General features: G+C 31.1%; 1 protein-coding gene across 2 annotated transcripts in view; it reads right to left on the minus strand.

Moving 5' to 3' along the window:
- Window positions 1-682: 682 nt before the first annotated feature.
- Window positions 683-21523, minus strand: part of LOC118195405 (lysyl oxidase homolog 3A-like) — a 109105-nt gene continuing 88264 nt past the window's right edge. For both annotated transcript variants that reach the window (XM_085821901.1, XM_035366713.2), the window contains 4 exons: window positions 20220-20354; window positions 14608-14725; window positions 11724-11976; window positions 683-2948 (listed from right to left, as the gene is read on the minus strand). In XM_085821901.1, coding sequence (XP_085678027.1) covers window positions 2826-2948; window positions 11724-11976; window positions 14608-14725; window positions 20220-20354 — 629 coding nt within the window. In that variant the 3' untranslated portion in view covers window positions 683-2825. The remainder of the gene's footprint in view (window positions 2949-11723; window positions 11977-14607; window positions 14726-20219; window positions 20355-21523) is intronic.

Consider the following 21523-nt stretch of genomic DNA (forward strand, 5'->3'; position numbering starts at 1 on the left):
GGTGTTATCAACAATAATAAAATAACAGGTATTTTCAATTGATTACAATGATTTGACTATTTTCAATTGATTGCAGGTATATCCCATTATTAATCGGTTTTAATTATCGTTCAAAAATAATACTAATTCAACGAGAGTATAAAAAAAGATGATATATTGGTTAAAACGTTATTAAGCCATGAAAAGAATATTTTAAATGTATATTTAATTAATCTTAGCAGTTTATCAAACAAAGCATTTTCAAAACATTTGATAAAATTTTCTCGAACTTTGTTCATTTTTTATTATAAACAATTATTAGTATCAAAGAAAATTGTGAAGGGTTAAAACATGAAAATAAAGGTATGGTCTTACAAATCTGAAAGATGTAATTGAAAGAAATATAAAGTGTCGAATTAATCATGTAATTCATTTTTCAAAATTTTATGCAACTACATTGAATAGAAAGGGCTGCTTTGTTTCGATCTGTATTTCTATCGAACTCTGAAATTACCTGTGTACGTTTTTTTTAATAAAGGTCGGTTCATTTGTGTACTTGATTTTTTTACTTTAATAAAAATGCTTGAAATAAGCCATATGCTCTAAGAATTTCACTTCACAAATTACAGCATACATATTACAGATTGAAACCTGTGTTTTAAAAGGTGTGTTGTTTGTTTCAATGAAGGATTATTCAAAGACATTACTGAATAAGAAAAATTTATTTATCAATCAATTATTATATTATAAATTCCTTATGCTTGAACTTTTAAAGAAATTACCTTAATATATTCTAAAATACTTATCTTTTATAATAAAGAATTGAGATAGAATTTTATTCTAATTAGAGTTGTAAAACGTTTCAATGATGATCATAGGATTATCAAGCCTTTATCAAAGTAAACATACTTTGCCATTTTTAAATCAGCATTCCAAGATTGCATCTTCTGTGAGAACCATTCTTTCTTCGTTAGTTTAGTGAATAATTGGATTATAGCAGTGTATATGAGAATGACATTCACTCGGTCGTACATAGAATTCGATGTCTTTGGCAAAAATGGCAGCATAACTACACTGAATTATACAATTCACCGAGGATAGCTGATGATTGTGATCAACTAACCGTTGTGAAGAGTTTAAGTAGTATGCAAGTAATGTCCAAAGGACGGATTGTGAGATCAACCACAGCAAAAGTACACTAAAGGAAGACTGTTCTTTCGATTTTACAGTACTCAAGTTCTCTTCATAATTTTATTTCTAACAAGCATTTTTTTTTTTTAGGAATGTAAGCTATATTAAAATATTGCTTCTCCTAAATTCCAGTTTCTTTAATTGATCATTTTTGAAACAATGAAAGAATATAGGCAATGTTAATTTCATTATTTTTGAATAAAATTCAACAAGAGTATTATTAATTGTATTCAGTAGCAATAATATTTTCCACAAATATAGTCATCTGAAATAATTTCGCAGGTTGTTTTTGCCATAGAGCATCTGTCAATATCTTATGAATAATTCCTAAGCTCTGTATTATGATGCAAATAGTTATCAAAATACGTAAATAATATCATTGCTATTTGTCAATAATTTTTATTTTCGCATCGTACAGGAATTTCATTAGGATGTAAATGAGTATTTTTAATTAAACATGAATTTCGATGTGTCATTAAATGTGGTTTTACGAAGTCAAACCACATTATTTGAAGCCAAATCTTATCCATTCAATTTCAAATCACATTATGTGAAGAAAAATCTCATCAATTAATTTGAATCTAATGCACTTAAGTTTTCAAAACATAATAATTGTTTTGATTTGTAATCAGATTTAATATAACACTTTTATTATTTTAAACGCCAATAAATGAAGTACTTTCGCATTCTCTAAATAAGTGCTTCTAAAATATATCCATTTTTCGAATACTTGTTAGTTTCCCAGAGAGAGTAAAAAAAAAAAAAAAAAAAAAAATGTATGCATTGAATTCGACTTCTGTAATAAATCTGCTTTATAGTAATGTGATATAAAGCAATTACTTAAAATTAGATTTAAGCACAAATACTGTTAGGAGCAATATTGGAAAATGGCACTATATTCTAAAGTTATTTATAACATTTATATTTTACATTAAATGTTCTACTTCCATAAAGGCAAATAGAACAGATTATTTTAATGACAGAAACAGCTCTCTTTCCTTTAAACTGTTTAAAATTTTATACGTGATTCATAATATTCTCTTTAGTAACATATTGTTGGCTATTTCAGAAAGCTTAAAACTGTTTTTTCAAGCTTTAGGATAAAAGTATATGGGTGATACAATATCACATAAATAACACACATTTTGTCAAGCTCAATCTCAAACTAAGCAACAGTTTTCTTTCTTTTCCTAATCACATTTCGCTTTTCGTACATAAATAACAGCAAAAACGATTCAGTCTTAAATGTTACATCCATACTTCACACCATGTAGGCGCATAAATTAGAACACTATCGGAACTTTACACAAAACGAAAAAGTTTAGAAGAGAAAAGAGGAAGAAAAAACCTGATGATCACCACTGTTTAAGTTTGACACATGATATATCACTTTATGTTTCTTCAAGCATTAAGCAAGTCACCAATTTGTCGAAGCTGATTCAGTTCAGAAAAACAGTTCGCACTTAAAAGTACTGCAGTCCTTTGTACTCATGCTGATGTTCCAGAGCTGTGATAACAACGCGAGTTTTGCCAGCATTTTTAAGTGTTCTTTCACGTTTTCAGTCACAGTCACAGCTCTGTCTTCGAACCCCATCCAAGTGCAACATTTTGCACCTGGATGGGAACTTGACGCTAATCCTGGACGCTTCCGGTTCTCATGGTCTTCCTAGAGTGCAGTTGTAGACTTGTGCGGATACGTAATCAAAATGGACGATGCAAGTAGCGGCATTGTTGTCATAAGAAAGTTCAGCAACCTTCAGTTCAGGATTTACTGATACCTGTGGAAGAAAATTAATGTTAATAAACACACCTTCCTGTAAAACATAGTCATTCATATAAAAAGAGGTTGCTAAAATTAATTATGCATTGAATATGAAACAAACAAAAGTAATAAGTTACTAAAACACCATATTTCTTAGATTCCAAAAGCCTATTTTACCCAATACCTAAAAAACATAGGACCTCTTAGAATCGAATGCCTCCTATATTGGCAACTTTAATTGGCAAATTTCTTATACACATTGCAATAGCACCTAACAGTCTGTTTTTACTAGGAAACGCCACATCCAAACAACTATGCGTCGAATATGAAACGAACGTAATAAGTTACTGCAACACTATATTTCTTATATTCCAAAAAGCCTATTTTACCCAATACCTAAAATACATAGTACCTCTTAGAATCGAACTTTAATTCGCAGATTTCTAATACACATTGCAATAGCACCTAACAGTCTGTTTTTACTATAAAACGCCATATGCAGTCAACAAACCATTCAGGATTACTTGAGAAAGTACTATGAATGTTGGTTCTAGACATATTCCGGAAAAATGAAGAAAATTAAATAATCGAACAGGGAGAATGAATACAAAAATATGGAAACTAGAAACAGAACCAGAACTATACCAGAAATAATAGTACGGGACATTAATTTCTAAATGCAATAACACTCCTAATGGCTCTGTAAGGTTCGTTTAATTTCATAATCCATTATTTATGCTAATTCCTTTTCCTACCATTCCCTGCCAGAATGCAAATTTCCAGCGCGCGCGATATTTAAATTATGCAGAAAGAAGGAAGTATTTAAATGACGTTTGGGATGATGAAATCAGAGCGTGTTCTGCCTGCTTCAAGGCCATTTTGCTAACTTTGATAGTCTAGCGATTAGAATTCTGCGGCGTTGAGTTATTCTTGCCATTAGGCTTGCTTATGCCGACTTCGGTCAGAGCCACCTTGCGCGCTAGTTAACTGTGAAGCTATACTTAAACTTCATTAATTTTAAGTTTATCCATCATCTTGGATTTTAAGTGAAAAGTTTTGGCCTTTTTTAAGCACGACTTGGTGCCGAATCTTTATTTGAGTTAGTAAAAGGACCCTTTATCGTTCCCCTGTCATTGTGGTACTTACAAGACATAGCGATAATTCTCATACTGTCTTTTAGAGTTTTGGATCTAGTTTACATTACCAAAAAACACCAAACTCTATAGCTTAAAAGCTCATATTTTATAAGACAATGGAGGCACAACTTGAACAGAAAACCAGACTCTGACTAAATGTATACTGATGAAGTTGTAGATAATCTATGATTTAGAACAAGTACACCCAACAATTACTCAAGTATACCCAACACTTGGTGTCACTTGTTATATAACATGTGCTAGAGCTATAATATGTGGCTTACGATATCGACGATATTTTTTCCAGTTTTGTTTTTTGAGGATTATAAATTATTTTGCAGTGAATATTGTCATCTGAAATGCTAATAAATTACAGTAAAGCACATAAGAACTATCTGCCTTAAGAGAAAAGATGCTTTCTTGAAGGATTTTCTAAAGAAAACTGGCTCATATTCACAGTATATCCAAGGAAGACCACGGAAGTGCCCAAGCAGCTAGCCTTTTCACCAGGATTGTAACCCCAGTCGAACCTACAGTGTTCAGAAGATCTTGAAATATTAAGATACCAAGAATATTAGTAATTAAAAATCGAATCTTTTTGTATAAAATGTAAAATCGTGATTTATAGATTCTTCATCTCTCAACCCTTAACCGCTACAGCCATAAATTTGAAATTTGGAGCATACGATTTCCAAATTTGACTCATTAGCAGTTCCAAAATTTTCTGCAATCAGAATGCAACACAAATTACACAGGTGTCGTTTTGCTTTTGCGATGCGCAATAGTTGACCTCTCTTAAGTGTTCATACATAGTTTTGAAGCGAAAGATTTATTTTATCCAAGAGTTCATAAAAAAGAAGATTAAACTACGTACTATCTGAGATCGACTAACTCTGAGATCGACGATAGGAGTGGGTGGTTCTGTTTGAAATATCTCCTGATATGCGCGAACTTAGATTGAACCTTCAGTCAAAAAATCAGCTATGTACATTTTGCTTGATGTACAGCTGTGTACATGTGTACATTTAAGATTTCAAATGAAATTGTAACTGTAACTGAAAGATCGCGATCTGATGAATTTTAAAGACACGGCAACAATGTATGTCACAGATTATTATGTTGCTGCAATTCACCAACTGCAGGCTAAATTCGAACACAGATTCTAGGGGAGACAGACTAGGAGGAAAACATGTAAGTAAAGATTAACCTATTCTTTGTGGATATTGCCGATGCTCTGGGACAGATCTTCAAAAGTAACACTTAGATCTCCCGAGTGACTTAAAGTAAAATATTTCGAAGTATCCAAATTTAAAGTTTTATTAAAAGTATGTGGTGAATGATAATTTCTCAAAATCAAGATACAAGAGTCCCTTTTCAGCAGCACCTGTTTATGTGAACAATTATTTTCACGAATGAAATCTGTAAAATCTAAAATAAGAACAAAAGTAATGAGCAAGCATTCAGAGCATCTAGAATCAATTTAAATAACACTTAATAGAGTCATTAGTAAATGATAAGCAAATTCAGTATTTGTATCAATTGAATATCATACTACTTCTGTGTATGTAGAATCAGATCAAAACTTGTTCTTCATACTTTTGTCAGTTTTGTGAACCGTAGCCAGAAATGAAATCACATTAAGTGCCGCGCGACTGTCAAAAATTTGGGTACGTCTGTCTTAGAAGAATCATGTTATAATGCTGATTCACAGCGAAAACAGAATAATACGCTTTTTAATTAATAAATATCATGCTGTTATTAAATTAAATCTTGCTGTGGTAAAATGCCTATTTAAATATGTTTTAGCGTTTCGTTTGATTTATTTAATTTACCTAGAACCTACGTTTTTTTCCTTTTGATAGACCGTTACAATCACTGAAACATTGAAATCAAAGAAGTAACGTGATTGTTAACTTAAGACAAACGAACTTTCTTTTACATTTTAAATTATTTTACATATATCAAAAAGGTATTTGTAAATTTGGAAAAGATACAACTAAAGATTTTTCAAATTCAGATCAGTACGGTAATTTTAAATCCATGCATTAGTAATAATAGCAATTATAACAAGAATAATAATATTAGTCTATCAATCTATGTATTAATAATAAAGAGTAATAGTCATCGTTTTGAAAACTTTTAAAACTATTAATCAATTTTTAGACCAAAGGATTTTGGATTTGCTTTGGTTAAAGGACAATTTACATTCAAATGTGCCCTGAAATGGGATTACTTCATAAAGATGCATTTTATAAATACACAAAAAATATAAACTTCTCAATTTAATAAAAAGCTGGAATTGATAGATCTTAAGAAGAAAAGCAGTTTAAATGTGAAGACAGGCCATAATCTTGACCTCTTTAAGCAGTTAGCCTAACTATGAGCGTACAGAAAAAGGTCTTGATGAAAATTCAAAATGTCATTCTAGATGGTACAATATAGATGCTATAACATACAAATGGTAAGAAACTGAAGATAGAAATGGTAAGAAACTGGAAATACAAATGGTAAGAAACTGAAAGAACTTTATTAATGTACAGACTATAGGCGAGTGGGCAAAAGTAATTTCTCTCATGTTTTGATACTGGGAAGCTAAAATATTCCCGCGGTTCGTTCTATTGCTTCACCCACATAATTGCTTCACAATGGAATCGAATGAGAGTTATTTCAAAGTATGTTTGTTATTACACATTTTACGCTTTCTTCTAAATTTCATTTTGTTTCTTACGTATAGAAGAAAGTTCAAGCTTAAATTTACTCCTTGAATGTGTAGTATCTACAAGAATACACCACAGAAAAGAATATTTTAATGGTGTATCTCAAAAACAAGTTTTAAAAAGGAAAGCTTAGAAGAAACAGAGGTCAAATTTTATTTCATTTATTAGCTGTTTATATTATCATGGAAAAGTTATTTAAATCACTCCTTTGAAAGCAGATGTACTATTTCACCATATACATAATACCTAAATACTTAATAATTACAGCAGCTTCTTTGAAAATTGGGGCAACTTGCACATTATTTTCGAATACATAATTTTAAACATAATTTCACTTTTTTTTAACCAAAGCAAAAGAAAATGAGATACCATATTGCAGATAAAGCTTTCACTTTCGAAATTTCCGTTTTCTTGGGTCTGCCTGTCATTTCTCGCAGAGTCCAAGTTTCACCTTTTATCTCGCAACTAATAAGCTTCCGATGATACCAATATCAAGAAAGCAGTCGTAGAACAATAGAACTTCTTATTACTGACCCAGATACCTCTTTAGATATGTATGTTGCCAACTTAGATTATTAAAGTTTAGAATTTCACGAGTTATTTAAAAGCAATTTGATGGAGCTATTTTATGTCTGTCATAAGTGTGGCGATTGTTTCATCCATGGGATGTCTGACCTGAGGTCGCATTTTGTACCATTTTTCTTTTCTTTTGTTTTATCTTTTTATCCTCTTTTACTTTCGTTTGATCCCATTTAAGCTTTCAAAGTAATAACTGGGGTTTAATCAAGAGGTCTGTATCATACCCAACATCCTAAATGATGATCATAAAATTTGTTTTTATTATAGATAATCCGTTTTTATGATCAAAAGATTATCGTGACGTTATATTAGCTATATGAAGGAAATCATTGTAGCAGATGGTTTGATAATAAGAATCTGGATACTTTACTTTTAAATTGCGCCATCTCTTTTCGTTTCTTTTATTTGAATTATCTTGATGGCAGTGAAAAGGAAAACTATGTAAATTAGGAAGTATTGTAGCAAATTATTTCACTGTTTAGCCCTTTTGTAGTAACCTATATAGCCTAAATATGTAAATCTATAATGAATTTAAATACAATACCTTAGTAGCAAAAGACCCTTTTTATATACGTCTAAGTATAAATATAACAAAAGGATATCAAGAAACATAACAATAAAATGTTAAAAAAAATATTTATGACTAATACTTTTTCCTCTCACTCTTCATTTTTTACACAGACTTCCTCTGCACAACGAAATTTGTATAGATAAAAATATAACATTCTCAATACTTTATTTACTTATTTATTGATTTATTTTGAAAAAAGATAATGTATGTTCCTAGAGCAGGTATGAGTTAGGTAAAGTTAGAGCAGGTAAAGTCTCAACGAATTAAAACACAAGAAATAATTACACAGAAGAACAAAATAAAAAAAAAAAAAACTCTTTAAACAAGTATTTTATCTCGTTATTATTTATTATCAGAGACTAATACTTATTTTTAAAAAATGCTCTATGTATTTCGAAAGAATACGTTGTGGCTGTTTCTTTTTTAAGAGACAAAAATACTGGGCTTTTCTAAAAATACTTCATTAAATTAAACAAAATACATGTAAAAAAGAAAGCAACAGTTATAATTATTCTAAGAAGGGAAGCAACAGATTCAGCGTCTAGTGAATAATATGAAAGGGATTAAAAATAGAATGACGCTTTCAAATATTTTTGGAGCGTTTTAGAATATGAATTAAAACTCATTTATTAAAAATGAAAGATTTGGATCTCCATGGGATGATTAAAAGAAATTTTATTCATCATTTTAACAGTTTCCTTTTGAATAATTTCAGCTGAAGAAGAATGTTAAAATAATGGATAAGAGTCCAACAATGGATTAGAAAAGAAAATTTATCTATGTATTTCTTTCTGATGCAAGATCCGTATTCTTGAATGCAAAATTTTAAAATTCTTGTAGTCTGGCAAACAGCTCTTGAAAATTGGTAAACGAGCATGGGGTTGTCTTTCCAGTTTCAGCATATGCTTGAAAACCAAGTCAGATTTGATTTATTAGATATTTTGAGATGGCATTTATAAGCTATTCTTAGAGTGATTTAGAAGCTTTTAAACATAGTATATATGGTAATTTAGATTATTTAATCTGAAAATGAGAAAATTATTTTACTTTTGAATACTTTTGATTTCAAGTATTATTTTAGAAATCCTTGTTCAGCTAACACAAAAAGGGAAAATTCTGAAAATATAGCTATTTTTTCAATTACCAAATATTTTCGAATTTAGATAATTATACCATTTGGTAACCAACCTTATTATACTCATTAATTTGCAATTCATAAAGCGTATAATATAAATATTTCAAGGATATTTTAATTCTAATTTATGTTTAATTACAAGACATAAATTCCCCCCTTTTTAATTAAAAATACGTATGTTAAATTCAAAATTATTAATTTTGAAAATTTTCGCATAAAAACAAAGAATTACATGATGGTAGCAGCAAATATCGAGAATGAGTATTGTGTTGTAAAAATATAAGGTGAAGAAGTATTAATTGAACGATTTGGAACACACAAGTAGCTTAAAAAATTATTTCAAATTTGACAGTTCTAATCAAGTTTATGCGTTTAACATTACTTCCGTTTTAAATGAATGCTTAACAATAATTATGCTGTTTCACAGTAATTCTGTGTCATGAAGATGTAGGAAATATTCTAACTCACTATAAGTAGGTTTATCGAACACATTTAAAAATGTCATTTGCTTTGTATTTTGTCTGACAGTGCATAATTACTTTGCATTCTTTCAAAATAAGCACAACTTTAAAAGAATGCTGAAGAATAATTATGCATTGTCAAAGAAATGCGATATTAACTCAACATATTTGAATGCAAAGTTTAATTTTTTTTTTTTATTCTAGAAATCCTTTTAGGCCAAGATGATAACTTTCCATTCTATATTAAGGTCATTTAAACCATCACTGGATGTGGAAGTACTTTTTTTTAGTTGATTAGTAATTGCTGAGCTGAAACATTTATGATGAAACAAAAGAATTTAAAGACTCATGTGGTCAGCTTAGCATAAAAAAGAACAATAGAACAGAAAAATGCCGTAGAATAAAACAAAAGATGTCGACTTTGGCAATGAAAGCTGTAACGATTAATCACTGATTTCAGCTTTCCCTTTTAGTTCATGAAATACAAAATAGGGGAAACTATCTGGCAACATTTTCTTTCATTTTTAATGAAACGGCCTCGATGCTGGCCTTGACACACTCTGAAATATGTGGTATATTTGATTTCGCATCCGAGATGAATTTAGCCATAATATTTAAAAAGTTTTTAATCTTATTTCATATTCAAATATTGCATTATGCACAATATGCGAAATAAATGGAAATGCAGTGAATACGTCAAAATATTTGAATTAATAATGAATTGTGCGATTCAGTGCGAAAAAATAAGGGGTGTAATTTATTTATTTTTTCAACATTATTTCAGTGTAGTTCCGGACATTCTCATTTAAAAAAATGACATCTAGGTCACGCGATGAAACGTATTTTGTCACGAAGGTAATGATGTTTCCTCTTCAAAGCAATGCCACTGTAACCGTGAGAAATAATTCGTAAGAGAGGAAGGGAATAAAAAAAGGAGAAAGAGGGTCGAAACGCAACGTAAATGTATTTATTTACTCAAGCATCGTAAGCTATTCAGAAAGTATTTGTCAAACATTAAATGCTACAAAGTCGGGGTATTAAGTAAAGACTGCGAATGGAAATGGGCAATAATATAATTAAGGAAAACACTATTTTCTTACTTAATCGAATTTTTCGAATAAAAAATTGGCAATCTTCTGATATAATGAAAACGAAATAATAACACAGCTGCCTGTTATTATACAATATTTTTTAATAATGGCTGGAGGCTTTATTTAATAGCCATTAGCCTTGTGCGACTACAAAGGCCGGAAGTGGCGACCATTTTATTATGGAAGCACCTAATAGATGGCCACCGTTGCCTCCTATGAAGCGACGAACAGTTACAACCATGCCTTCTCCGGGATTCGAACCCGGGCCCATCGGCAGTCAGTGTCATTAAGCACTAAACCAGCTGAGCGGCATTTGTATTACTTTTTACTTATTACGTGCTTCACCCTTAGGCACTAGGCGGAAAGTTAGGGATGTCCTGTGGAGGTCTTCTTAAGAGAAACTGGCTCGTATCCACCTTACACATAGAGAAATCCACGAAAACGCCCATGCTGCCAGCCCATTCGCCGGGACTCGAACCCAGAACCAAACTACCAGTATACAGCGGCTTTTACCGCCCGGCCGCTGGTGGGCATTTTGCATAACTTAGGTCTACGAATGACAAAGAAGATACAATTGCTAAGCTAAATAAATAATAATGCAACTAAAAAGCAAAAGCCTTAACTATACAGTCATGATAAAATCGCCAAAATAAAAACATCAATTATTTTCATACGGCTAATATTAAATGGCGTGAAAAACCAATGCTGCTTTTGATAAGTATGTTAATTATTTTTACAGATTTAAAGTTTAGAATCATTTATTAAATTTTATTGATTTGCTTGCTTTACTCTAATGTTTAATCTTCCAAATTTTAACAAAATGTTGCGAGGAATTTCTTGATTTAGAAAATGTATTTCACGCCTGGCTTATCGAGCCGGTAGAATTAATCTTTAAAAATTCCCATCTCTTATTTAATATTCAATCTTTAAATATTCACATCTATTAGTTAATAATTAAACTTTAAAAATTTGCATCTGGATATTATTCCCAGCTTGACTGAGTTCAACAGAGTGAATAATAAATTATACGCTCCATGCACAAAGAAAGAAAGCGCTTCTACCCTTACTTCAAATAATATGGAGAAATAAAATCTTACTGACCTTGAAATAGTATGTTCCAGGTCGAATATCTGTAATATCCACCCACTGACAATCAATGTTGTGATGGTACGTATCGACGCAACCTACAGATATACCTTGGTCTCCATAATTGGCACAAGCATATTTTTTAGGAATATTGGTGTGGCATTCATTGTCCTCTAAACAGAAACTAGCCTTGTGTCCTTCGGCTACCTTGTTTCCGCGAGAATCGATGAGATCGAAGTGTGCAAATACTTCCATACTGTGGTAATGCCTGAAATGGGATAATGAAAGTTAAAAAAATGAAACCCATTCCTTCAGATTTCAATTTAACAGCGATATACATTTAAACATTTGAGTCCATTAATAATTACAAATCAAATATATTTCATATACTGAAATTAGTTAGTCGTATACTTTTGATAAGTAAATTAAAACAAATCGTTTACTTGTGACGAAAATCATTTACAATATTTGCAAATCTCAGGAGGAAACCAAAAATAATTTTATATTATTATGTTTGGAACTTTAACCAATAAAAGACTCAAGTGTAGAGGGTAGATAGATCATCACACTGTAGTTGTTCTAAATGTTGTAGCTTAGAATGAAACTGATCTAGGAGACAGCTGAATGATTGTTTCTGATCATTTTTTGAAATGTATGTTGGCGAAAAATTACATTCTACTCTTCTTCGTTTTTAGTAACCATCGTTTCAATTTTTTGTATACTTCCAGTGTTGTTACATATTTTTATTACTTCAGGTTATATTTTTTAATAAATAACACCTGAAGTTACATCTTTCTGTATTATTTTCTTTTATAATCATTTTGTAACGATTAACCGATGGTAAATTGCCTTGTACTTACGGTGATTATTACTCTATTTAGATAATTATGTCAAAAATCTGTTAATGTTTAATAGACTATATGTTACAAAAGCTACATTAGTGACATAACGGAAAGTGTAAAAGAATACAGTCTGAATCTCTAAGTTCTTTGAGATTTTAGTTTTAGAATAGACAGATGCATTTAAAAAGAGTAAGTATGGCATTCATAGGGAAAGTATTAAACATTCATCTGTCTCCCATGAACTTTTCGCCTTATATCTACTAACTCTACTGAAAGAATTTGATCATTCTTTCCGCTATTAATTTATTACAACAGCTTACATTTGATTGTTAAAAAGAACTAACTGTGACTAACAAGGATTGAAAAGGCCATCCTATTTTAGGAGAGCTATCATTACAGGTAAAATGTTTATTGCGAGCAGTTACACCGATCTAGCATGTCTGGACGGAGTAGAAACCCTTTCTCACATACTGATGTATATTGTAACAAATTTTTTAACTGAACTGCTATTACTTTATTTGGAATAATAATTTGGAATTTTTATTGTAGGCGATATGATGCCGATTTAAACTAGAAGCATTGAGTGACAGCGCGTTTGGAATAAACATGACGAGGATACATTTTCTAATCTTCTTTCCTTTATTATTTTTTAATAAAAAGTAAATTGCAATTGATATGCTTTTTCCTTGTTTCAACACAACGCATAAATTCTATGCACCAGTTGCTTTTAAAATAACCCGAATTTTAATTTGAAACCTACCATTCAAAACTATTAGTCCACTTTCGAAACAGAAAGAACATTCAAAAGAATAAGGTGAAACGTGCTTATTTACCCACCCAATAAATGATTTAACAATACGATTGTAGGCTGAGAATTCGAGGTGGGAAGTAGATAAACTGTCCACGCTTTTCCCGTTTATCGCCTTTTTTAACCGTTTTTTTCCCCTCAAAAGGTTTTGCTTAATCCGGCGCCATGCGAAGGTGTGGGCAGCGATGGCGCCTGAGTTGTACACATAGTTCAGGGTTAACCACAGACGACTTCCTATCTTTATTTCATGGTTCTATCCCTTTGTGGAAAAATCCGTTTACTGAACATCAAATAGAAGCAGTCAACTATTCTAAAATATGTCCGTGCAACTAACTGCTAAAGATGACAAATGATTGAGGCGTGGGTGGGGTGCAGTTACTGGAGGTAGCCATTTTACCTCTGAAAAATGGGCTTCTGCACAAAGAGAAGGAATGGAAGTTCAGAGCCATGTCTCTTTTGTTCATTTGTTTTGTTTCTTAACTCCTATTTCTGAGTTTATAAATAAGAAGGTCGTTGCATTGTGCAAAAGCTTGGGAAATCTGTAACGATAAAGTAAAAGAAATAAAAGGTGCATGTGCAAGGCACAGAGGTTTCTGTAAAAAGAGTATTAAATAGATAGATAGCTTTCAAACAATAAAAACTTACATGATTTTCGGAGTGCAAAATTTTCCATCTGTCAAATTTGTATAAATGTCTTGCACAGCAATTTACGTGCATATTATCTATGACTAGAATTTAAGATATGATATATTGCTTTACAAAGAATATATGTTGGTCTTTTATCATTCAAACCTGAAAATAAGTTTGAAAATGCTGAGGTGTAATTAGAATTGATTACTCGAAGTAGCTCTTGGAAAACGCGACTATTTCGCATTGTTAGATTTTCTTCTGAAACTACAGAAAGAAAACACTGATTGAAAACAGGGTTATTAGAAGTTCGAGACTGATTATTCCGTCCTACATGCGTCATTATGTCTGTGGGTTATGACGTGGATTTAAAATAATTGGGGACTTTTAATGGAGTGATTATCTAAGTTGAAGAAGAAATTGTTAGTTCATACGAGAAAGGAGGGAACATGAGAAAAATTAATAATATTTTAATAAGATGCAAATATTTTCAAATAAAATCATGGAACTTTCCATGGCCTTATTGAGCAATTTCGTTAATAAATACTTACTGGAATATAATATTTCCTAAAATATAATAACTCTTATTACACATGCCATGATGTAATTAAAGCATACTCACAAATGACAGGCATGCCACTGCCAAGCTTGCTTAGGTAAAAAGGGTCTGAAATCGGTAGTTCCAAAGTTTCCGATTCTGGCTGTAAAACGCAAAACTCTTCTTTGCAAGAACTGCCAACCTGCAAGAAAAGAAAATTTAAGTCCCAAGTAAAATATTTACATGCTCACGTATGTAGCCTGATATATATATACAGTGGATGGACAAAAATATGGAAACACCTTGTGAAATGCATGTTTGAAAAGAAAGATGTGAGGTTGTCATTGCATTATGTCAGAGTTAACAGACTTCGAACGTGGGCAAATTGTTGGAGCACGTATGGTAGGTGCTTCCGTAAGCAAGGTAGCCGAGGTGTTTAGTGTTTCAAGAGGTACTGTATCGAAGATTTATTCCGCATATTTGAAAAGCGGAAAAACATCATCTGCTAAATCACAGCGCGGACGAAAGTGTGTCCTGAGTGATCGTGACAGACGATCATTAAGGGCAATTGTGACGAAAAATAAGAAGACCACAGCTGCAAAAGTTACTGCTGAAATGAATGTTGTGTTACCGAACCCTGTGAGTACCAAAACAATTAGAAGGACTGCCAAGACTTATGTGAACATTTTGGCCGATGAAGTTCATCCCATGGAACAAACTGTGCTCCCCGATGGTGATGGTGTCTTCCAAGATGACAAAGCCCCTGTTCACACAGCTCACATTGTCCAGGACTGGTTTTCTGAGCACGAGGATGAGTTGTCCCATCTCCCCTGGCCACCACAGTCACCAGACCTGAATATTATCGAACCTTTGTGGTCTACATTGGAACGGAAAGTGCGTTCTCGTTATCCACCGCCAACATCGTTATCTGAACTTGCCACCGTTTTGCAGGAAGAATGGTATAATATTCCCTTGGCAAACATACAGGAACTGTATTTATTCATTCCGAGAAGACTGCAAGCTGTTTTGGATGCCAACGGGTTTCCTACACCATATTAAGCAAAGAAACATGTTTTTTTAAAGGTGTTTCCATATTTTTGTCCAACCCCTGTATATATATATATATATATATATATATATATATATATAGGTGCATATTATACTAAATCTGCATTTATACAAGAGTTTCGAAAAAAAAATATGCTTTCTTTTATTATTTTATATATTGAGATTAGACATCCAATTATAAAGTTTTCAAATTGAGATCGAAATTTTATGAAAGTAATCTCAATGTTACAAATGGCGAGAGCGCTAAAGAAAATTATTGTTTACATAGTTCTCTTAGGCTGAAAATTACAACTGGTAAATGTTCATTACGCTTTCATTAGTTATAATAAAACTTTCCGTATATTTACGTGCAAAATTTATTGAGATACCTTAATATATATTTACAAGCAGTGAGCTACAAATTTATTATTGAACGCTAATTTCAATCAGTAGAGAGCTGTAAATCGCAGGAATAAGCAACTTTGCGTTTTACTATACGTACATGAAATCATGGTGAGCCTACAGACCCTTCAGAGCACTGAGCTTAAATTAATTGCTACATGACTCAGACATGATGGTTGAATATATGCGATAAAAGATATAGAGATATTGGTACCTGTTGATGGTATAATAAGAATAATTCTTAACAGAACGTTACTAAGACCTTGAATGTGAAAGTCTTTTCTTTATGCATTTATAAATACAGAAATAAAAATGAAAGTCTGTACTAAATAATAAAAACGAAAACAGAATACGAAATAAGCTTTGCTTCCATTTACTTATCTGAATAGTCAATACAAATGTGACAGTCTGACATCGCGTGTTGTGATGGCACCTTCGGGACAATTTTTGGTATTCTGCAGCAGCCACGCTGGGGAAACACCCAGACTCCCGGCTGATTCCTTTATTGATCGCAACATATGGGGAATCCCAAAGTTTTAAAAATACAGAATAATCCCGCATGCTTGAATATAAAGGAAGGGTGCGCGTAGCAATAATGAAAATCGATCGTCGATTTGTGTCTTATAAAATATATATTGATTGAAAGTTTTTTTTACTTGAATTTTTTATTTATTGGTAAACTTTATTGGTTATCATAAAATCGCATCGCACATACATAAGGTTAGAAGTAAAAAACACAGCATCTCGGGGACCATATTGTAAATCATAAACGAAATCTGACCAGGATATGAGATAAATATTCATTTTTTAATGATTACACGCCCAGATACCATGGGACAACTGCATACCGATACAGCTAAGACCACGGATGGCATAATTAATCAGTCTGTACAGCTTGTCAAAAATATCTTTGTTCTAGTAGGCACTGTTTGACGCATAGGCAGTCACTTGCTGCAAAAAAAAAAAAAAAAAAAAAAAAAAAAAAAAAAAAAAAAATATTCTCCATTTTATATGATTGCTCCTGGTGAGATCATCAAAGTCATAAACTTCATAAAATCACGGCTTTAATTAATTGTTTATTCAAAATACTATGTGAGGTCATCAGAAGTTTTCACAAGTCTCTTATTTTATGTACTCGAGGAAAGATGTTAACCCGTATTTTTGAGCTAAGAGACGAGATGACTGCTTTTTTTAGAACACAATTTCAAATTGAGAGGCCGATTATGTGATAGAAATTGGCTGTTTAAAACTGCCAAACTTACATTTTTACAAAAACTAATGATCAAAATTCAAAGTGTTAATTTGTAGGCAAACAAGTAAATGTATTTACTGTTCAAGGAAATGAAAAAGATAGAATTTTGGACAATTTGTGAGCGCTTCAACGACTTTGATTGCTTCCCAACAGTAAAAAGCTTTTCAGAAGAGGAAAGGATTGAAATAGAAGAGACATTTATTGAAGAAATTATTAAACTGAAAAGTTTGAGTGAAGTTTTTAACCAGTATTTTCTAAAAGAACAGCAGATCGAGTGTCAAAATGAATTGTGAATTAAAAGCTCATTTATTGGCAAAGCACAATCTTTCGCCATGTCAAAAGAAGAACACAAAACTTTTATTAAAGTGACATCTGATTCATCTTTTGCGAGACAAAATTTTAATTAATGCCGTTAAAGGAATTCTGGCGCAGCTTTTAAAAGATGAAAATCCTCAATTTTACCATTTGCAGCTATATAAAAAGGACTTCTCTGCTGTGTGATTCAACAAAGAATAAATACCGCCACGGACGTAATGCTGAACATAGCATGCGAATTCATTTTTCGTCTATAAAGTCTAATATTAAGTATACATGCGATAATAAAAAGCAGCCCCACTCATCTCATTAAAAGTAAGTTAAAAGTATTGTTCGAGTACGCTATTTTATTTTAAAATGAGCTATTTTAAGTTAAATTTGAAATTACTTTCTGAAGCAAATAAATATTATTTGGACAAACTGTAATTTTTGTTGAAAATATCCATTTATAAAATGCTGCATTAAAATCATATTATTGAAGAAAACCAGGGTTTCCATGATAAAATGGACATTAAAAACAGTGTCACATATCAAAAAGATTAATAATATCTAAATAACTGTCCTTCTGCTACATTCGTTTTCTCTGCCAAGTATGAATTAAAGAGAAGTAGTGAGCTTCACACATCACGAGCGGCCAGAAATTGTGACCAGAATAAAATCTTTCATTCATTGAAAGGTCTGTATTATGCAGTATCGCTTTATTTGACAGTTTCTAACTTTTTTTAGCATTCTAACAACGTAAAGTTTCGCAATTGGAACAATTAAATTTCTGTAGGGCTTGGAATATTTTCTCAGCCTTTAACTGTACTCTAACTTTACGAAGCTTGATATTCAGCAATTTATGTAAATCTTAAAATGCATGTGATGCATTACACTGAAGAAGTACTACATAATTTATTCAAAATATAAGATATTATGTTTTCTTGCAGCGTACGCTGCAAGAAAACACGTGTCACTGCATGCATGAAAGGTACATTGTTTTCGTACTTTTTCAATAGCTGATTACAGTAGGTGAATAGGCAAATTTATTTCAAGGTTCACTGTTTTACATTTAGTAAAGAAATAATGAATATATATATATATATGTGAGTGTGTGTAATTTTGTAGATCAATTACAATGCTTAAAACATACTTTTACAGTATATCGCATGCTCATCACATTGAAATTCAATTAGAAAAGAACTTGAGGTTCTAGGTTCTGAGTTAACACTATGCAAGCACAATTATTTATTGCGTTTTGAAGATGTTGCCCTTTGATACAACATCTACAAAATTCAATACTTTTTTTAATCAGATGCAAAAGCACTTATTTAGACATACAAGAAAAAAAGCTGTATGTTTTGTTTTCCAAATTGTGTTTCATTAGCATAAGTTTTTAAATGTGCGGAGAAAGCTAAAAATAAATAAAATAAATAAAACTAAAACATCCTTTCCATTTATTATATTGCGCTATTCTTTATTGCGGTGGTCATGTACTGAATCCACAATATCTTAAGTACGCCTGCATTAAAATTAGTTTGGCAACAATTTATGAACTGAATTATCCTCATCGGAGAGCAGAGGCATATTAATATAAAGAATCAATTGCAGTAATAATTTTTCTGCTATCTGGCGAAGAGTTTTCAGGTATTTTTCTAGTGCTGCTTGTTTTTCAAAATGACAATTTTTTCAACTGGAATGTTGTAGACGACGCAATTTATACGAATCTGTAGGTAGGGCTATTATTTATTTCCTTGTGTAAATGATAAAATTAGTAACTTTCAGTACATGAATAATTAAATAAAAGAAGGAAAAATATTTTCACTTCGGAGATAGGTTATTCAAAATAATTTAAGTTTCAATATATAGGTTATTCAAAATAATTTATGTTTCAATATATAGGTTATTCAAAATAATTCAAGTTTCAATATAAAGGTTATTCAAAATAATTTAAGTTTCAATATTTTCGTCGTCACGACGGACTTAAAACAAGCTTCTCTTCTGAAACTCCATTTTATGCCATAAGTTACATTATCATTATTTACTAGTTTCAGTTTTAATGGCTCAAAGGTTTTGAAGGAATTAAATTTTGAAGAATGAATCATAAATTTTCCTCTTTCGAGTTTTGAAAATCTTATAAATGTTAAGTCTAGATCAAAACTTGCATTATAAGACATAGTAGGCGAAGGTAAGATATTTACGGAAAACAAAAATCTAGCACACAGATGATTTTACAACATTGTGTTGTTCCCTATTTATGACTTAAAAAACCAAATCCAGAGTATTCCAGGCAAACATAGAAAAAATATATGTGCCTAATATAAATATAATCCAATCTGTTGAAAAGCATATTAAACAGCAGCTTATGTCTTAGCAAAAACGTAATCTAATCTTCCAGCAAACATAACAAAAAAAAAAGATTGGTGAAAATCTAATTCATTCCGCCAGCAAGCATACTAAATAGAACTTGTAACTTAGTAAGCATAAGCATAATACAAACAGAACTCGTTGCTTAGCAGAAGGTCTGATCAGACACCTTTAAAAATGCTATAAACGTAGTCATTAATCTCCTATTTAAAGAAAGCAATTTTCGTTCCATTCAGAATTTAGAACATGTTTTTAATGTCCAGTAAGTAATGCTTTCTTGTTGTGACAGCTTCATATTCCATTACGTCTACATAGAAAAATAAATATAAAGTACCTGGACGCGTTCTGTCGTAAGCACTGGAGGACAAGCAATTTTCTTCCAAGGCACATTGCAGATTAGACATAGCTATGTTGTCGATATATGAGGTTCTTTCGATTTCTTTTTCATCAACTACTAAGTCTGGTAAACCTGAAATTAAAAGATAAACGATTGGTTAATTCATCTAAGATATATTTAGTCGTTCAGTTGTAACACAATAGAATAATTTATTTCAATTTTCTGTACTTAATTGAAAAAAAGGTGAAAACATATTAAGTTTGAAACATTTTTATATTATCGTTCTGAATATCAAAATATTTCTTCAACACGATAACTTATAAAGACTAAAATTTTATTAAAAAATACAAACTCCAAGTTCTCTTTAAGAAAGTACCCAATAATTTAATTTAACTATTTTAATCTATTTAAATGCTTTCCATGAATTACATCAAAAAACTTAAAAGGAATTAAAAGTGTCACAAAATATTTGTTTGTGATAAGTATTAAATAATTCTTTGGGAAGTAAAAATAAAAGTCTTAAATTTTGCAATCTAACATATCAAAAGGAATTTTACGTTAAATAAATAAATAAAATATCATTATCAACTGATAAATCTAGTTCCTCTTTATTTTAAATAAAGTTAAGACTCGGGAAAGGAATTTAAGCTTTGAAAATTCCGGAATATTTTTCATATTTCATTTCTGAATATGTATAAAAAGGGAAATATAAAAACTATATGTCGGTTGTGATATGGGATACAATACTGAGATTAAAAATTTTATTAAAAGACATATTATATGGTAATTAAATTTAATAGATATATTACATGGTGCTCAGCATTTAAATCAATACTATGAAATGAAAGTTGCTGGAAAATATTATTAGAAAATGTAGATAAAATTTCTTTTTAAAATAATTCACTCCGATACGTTAATGAGTGACTCATTTTAATATCAAGAAATTAGTTAGATTCTTAATCTCTTGTCGATTGGCAACGGCTTATATTCTTCATTTGTATGGACAAGAAAAGTTAAATGGAAACAACAGAATCATTCTGAGGTGCTGATAATAATGTACTACTATTCAGGTGAAAAAAAATACTTTGAAAATTAATTCCATTCACGCATCAATTTTAATTAACAAATTATTAAGGTGCAGCTTAAAAAATAAACAATTGAAATAATTTGTGTAAACACTCTCAATTATAATATTGGCATGCATATCACAATACAATAACCTGAAATCTTATATCAAACTAAAACTATTGACCACACTTCGAATGGAAGCCGTCAAATGTTATTCAGATAATGGCTGTTTA

This window comes from Stegodyphus dumicola, chromosome 8, assembly GCF_044657685.1.
Source record: "Stegodyphus dumicola isolate Sdum_Otavi_A_Nest chromosome 8, ASM4465768v1".
Classification (NCBI taxonomy): domain Eukaryota; kingdom Metazoa; phylum Arthropoda; class Arachnida; order Araneae; family Eresidae; genus Stegodyphus; species Stegodyphus dumicola.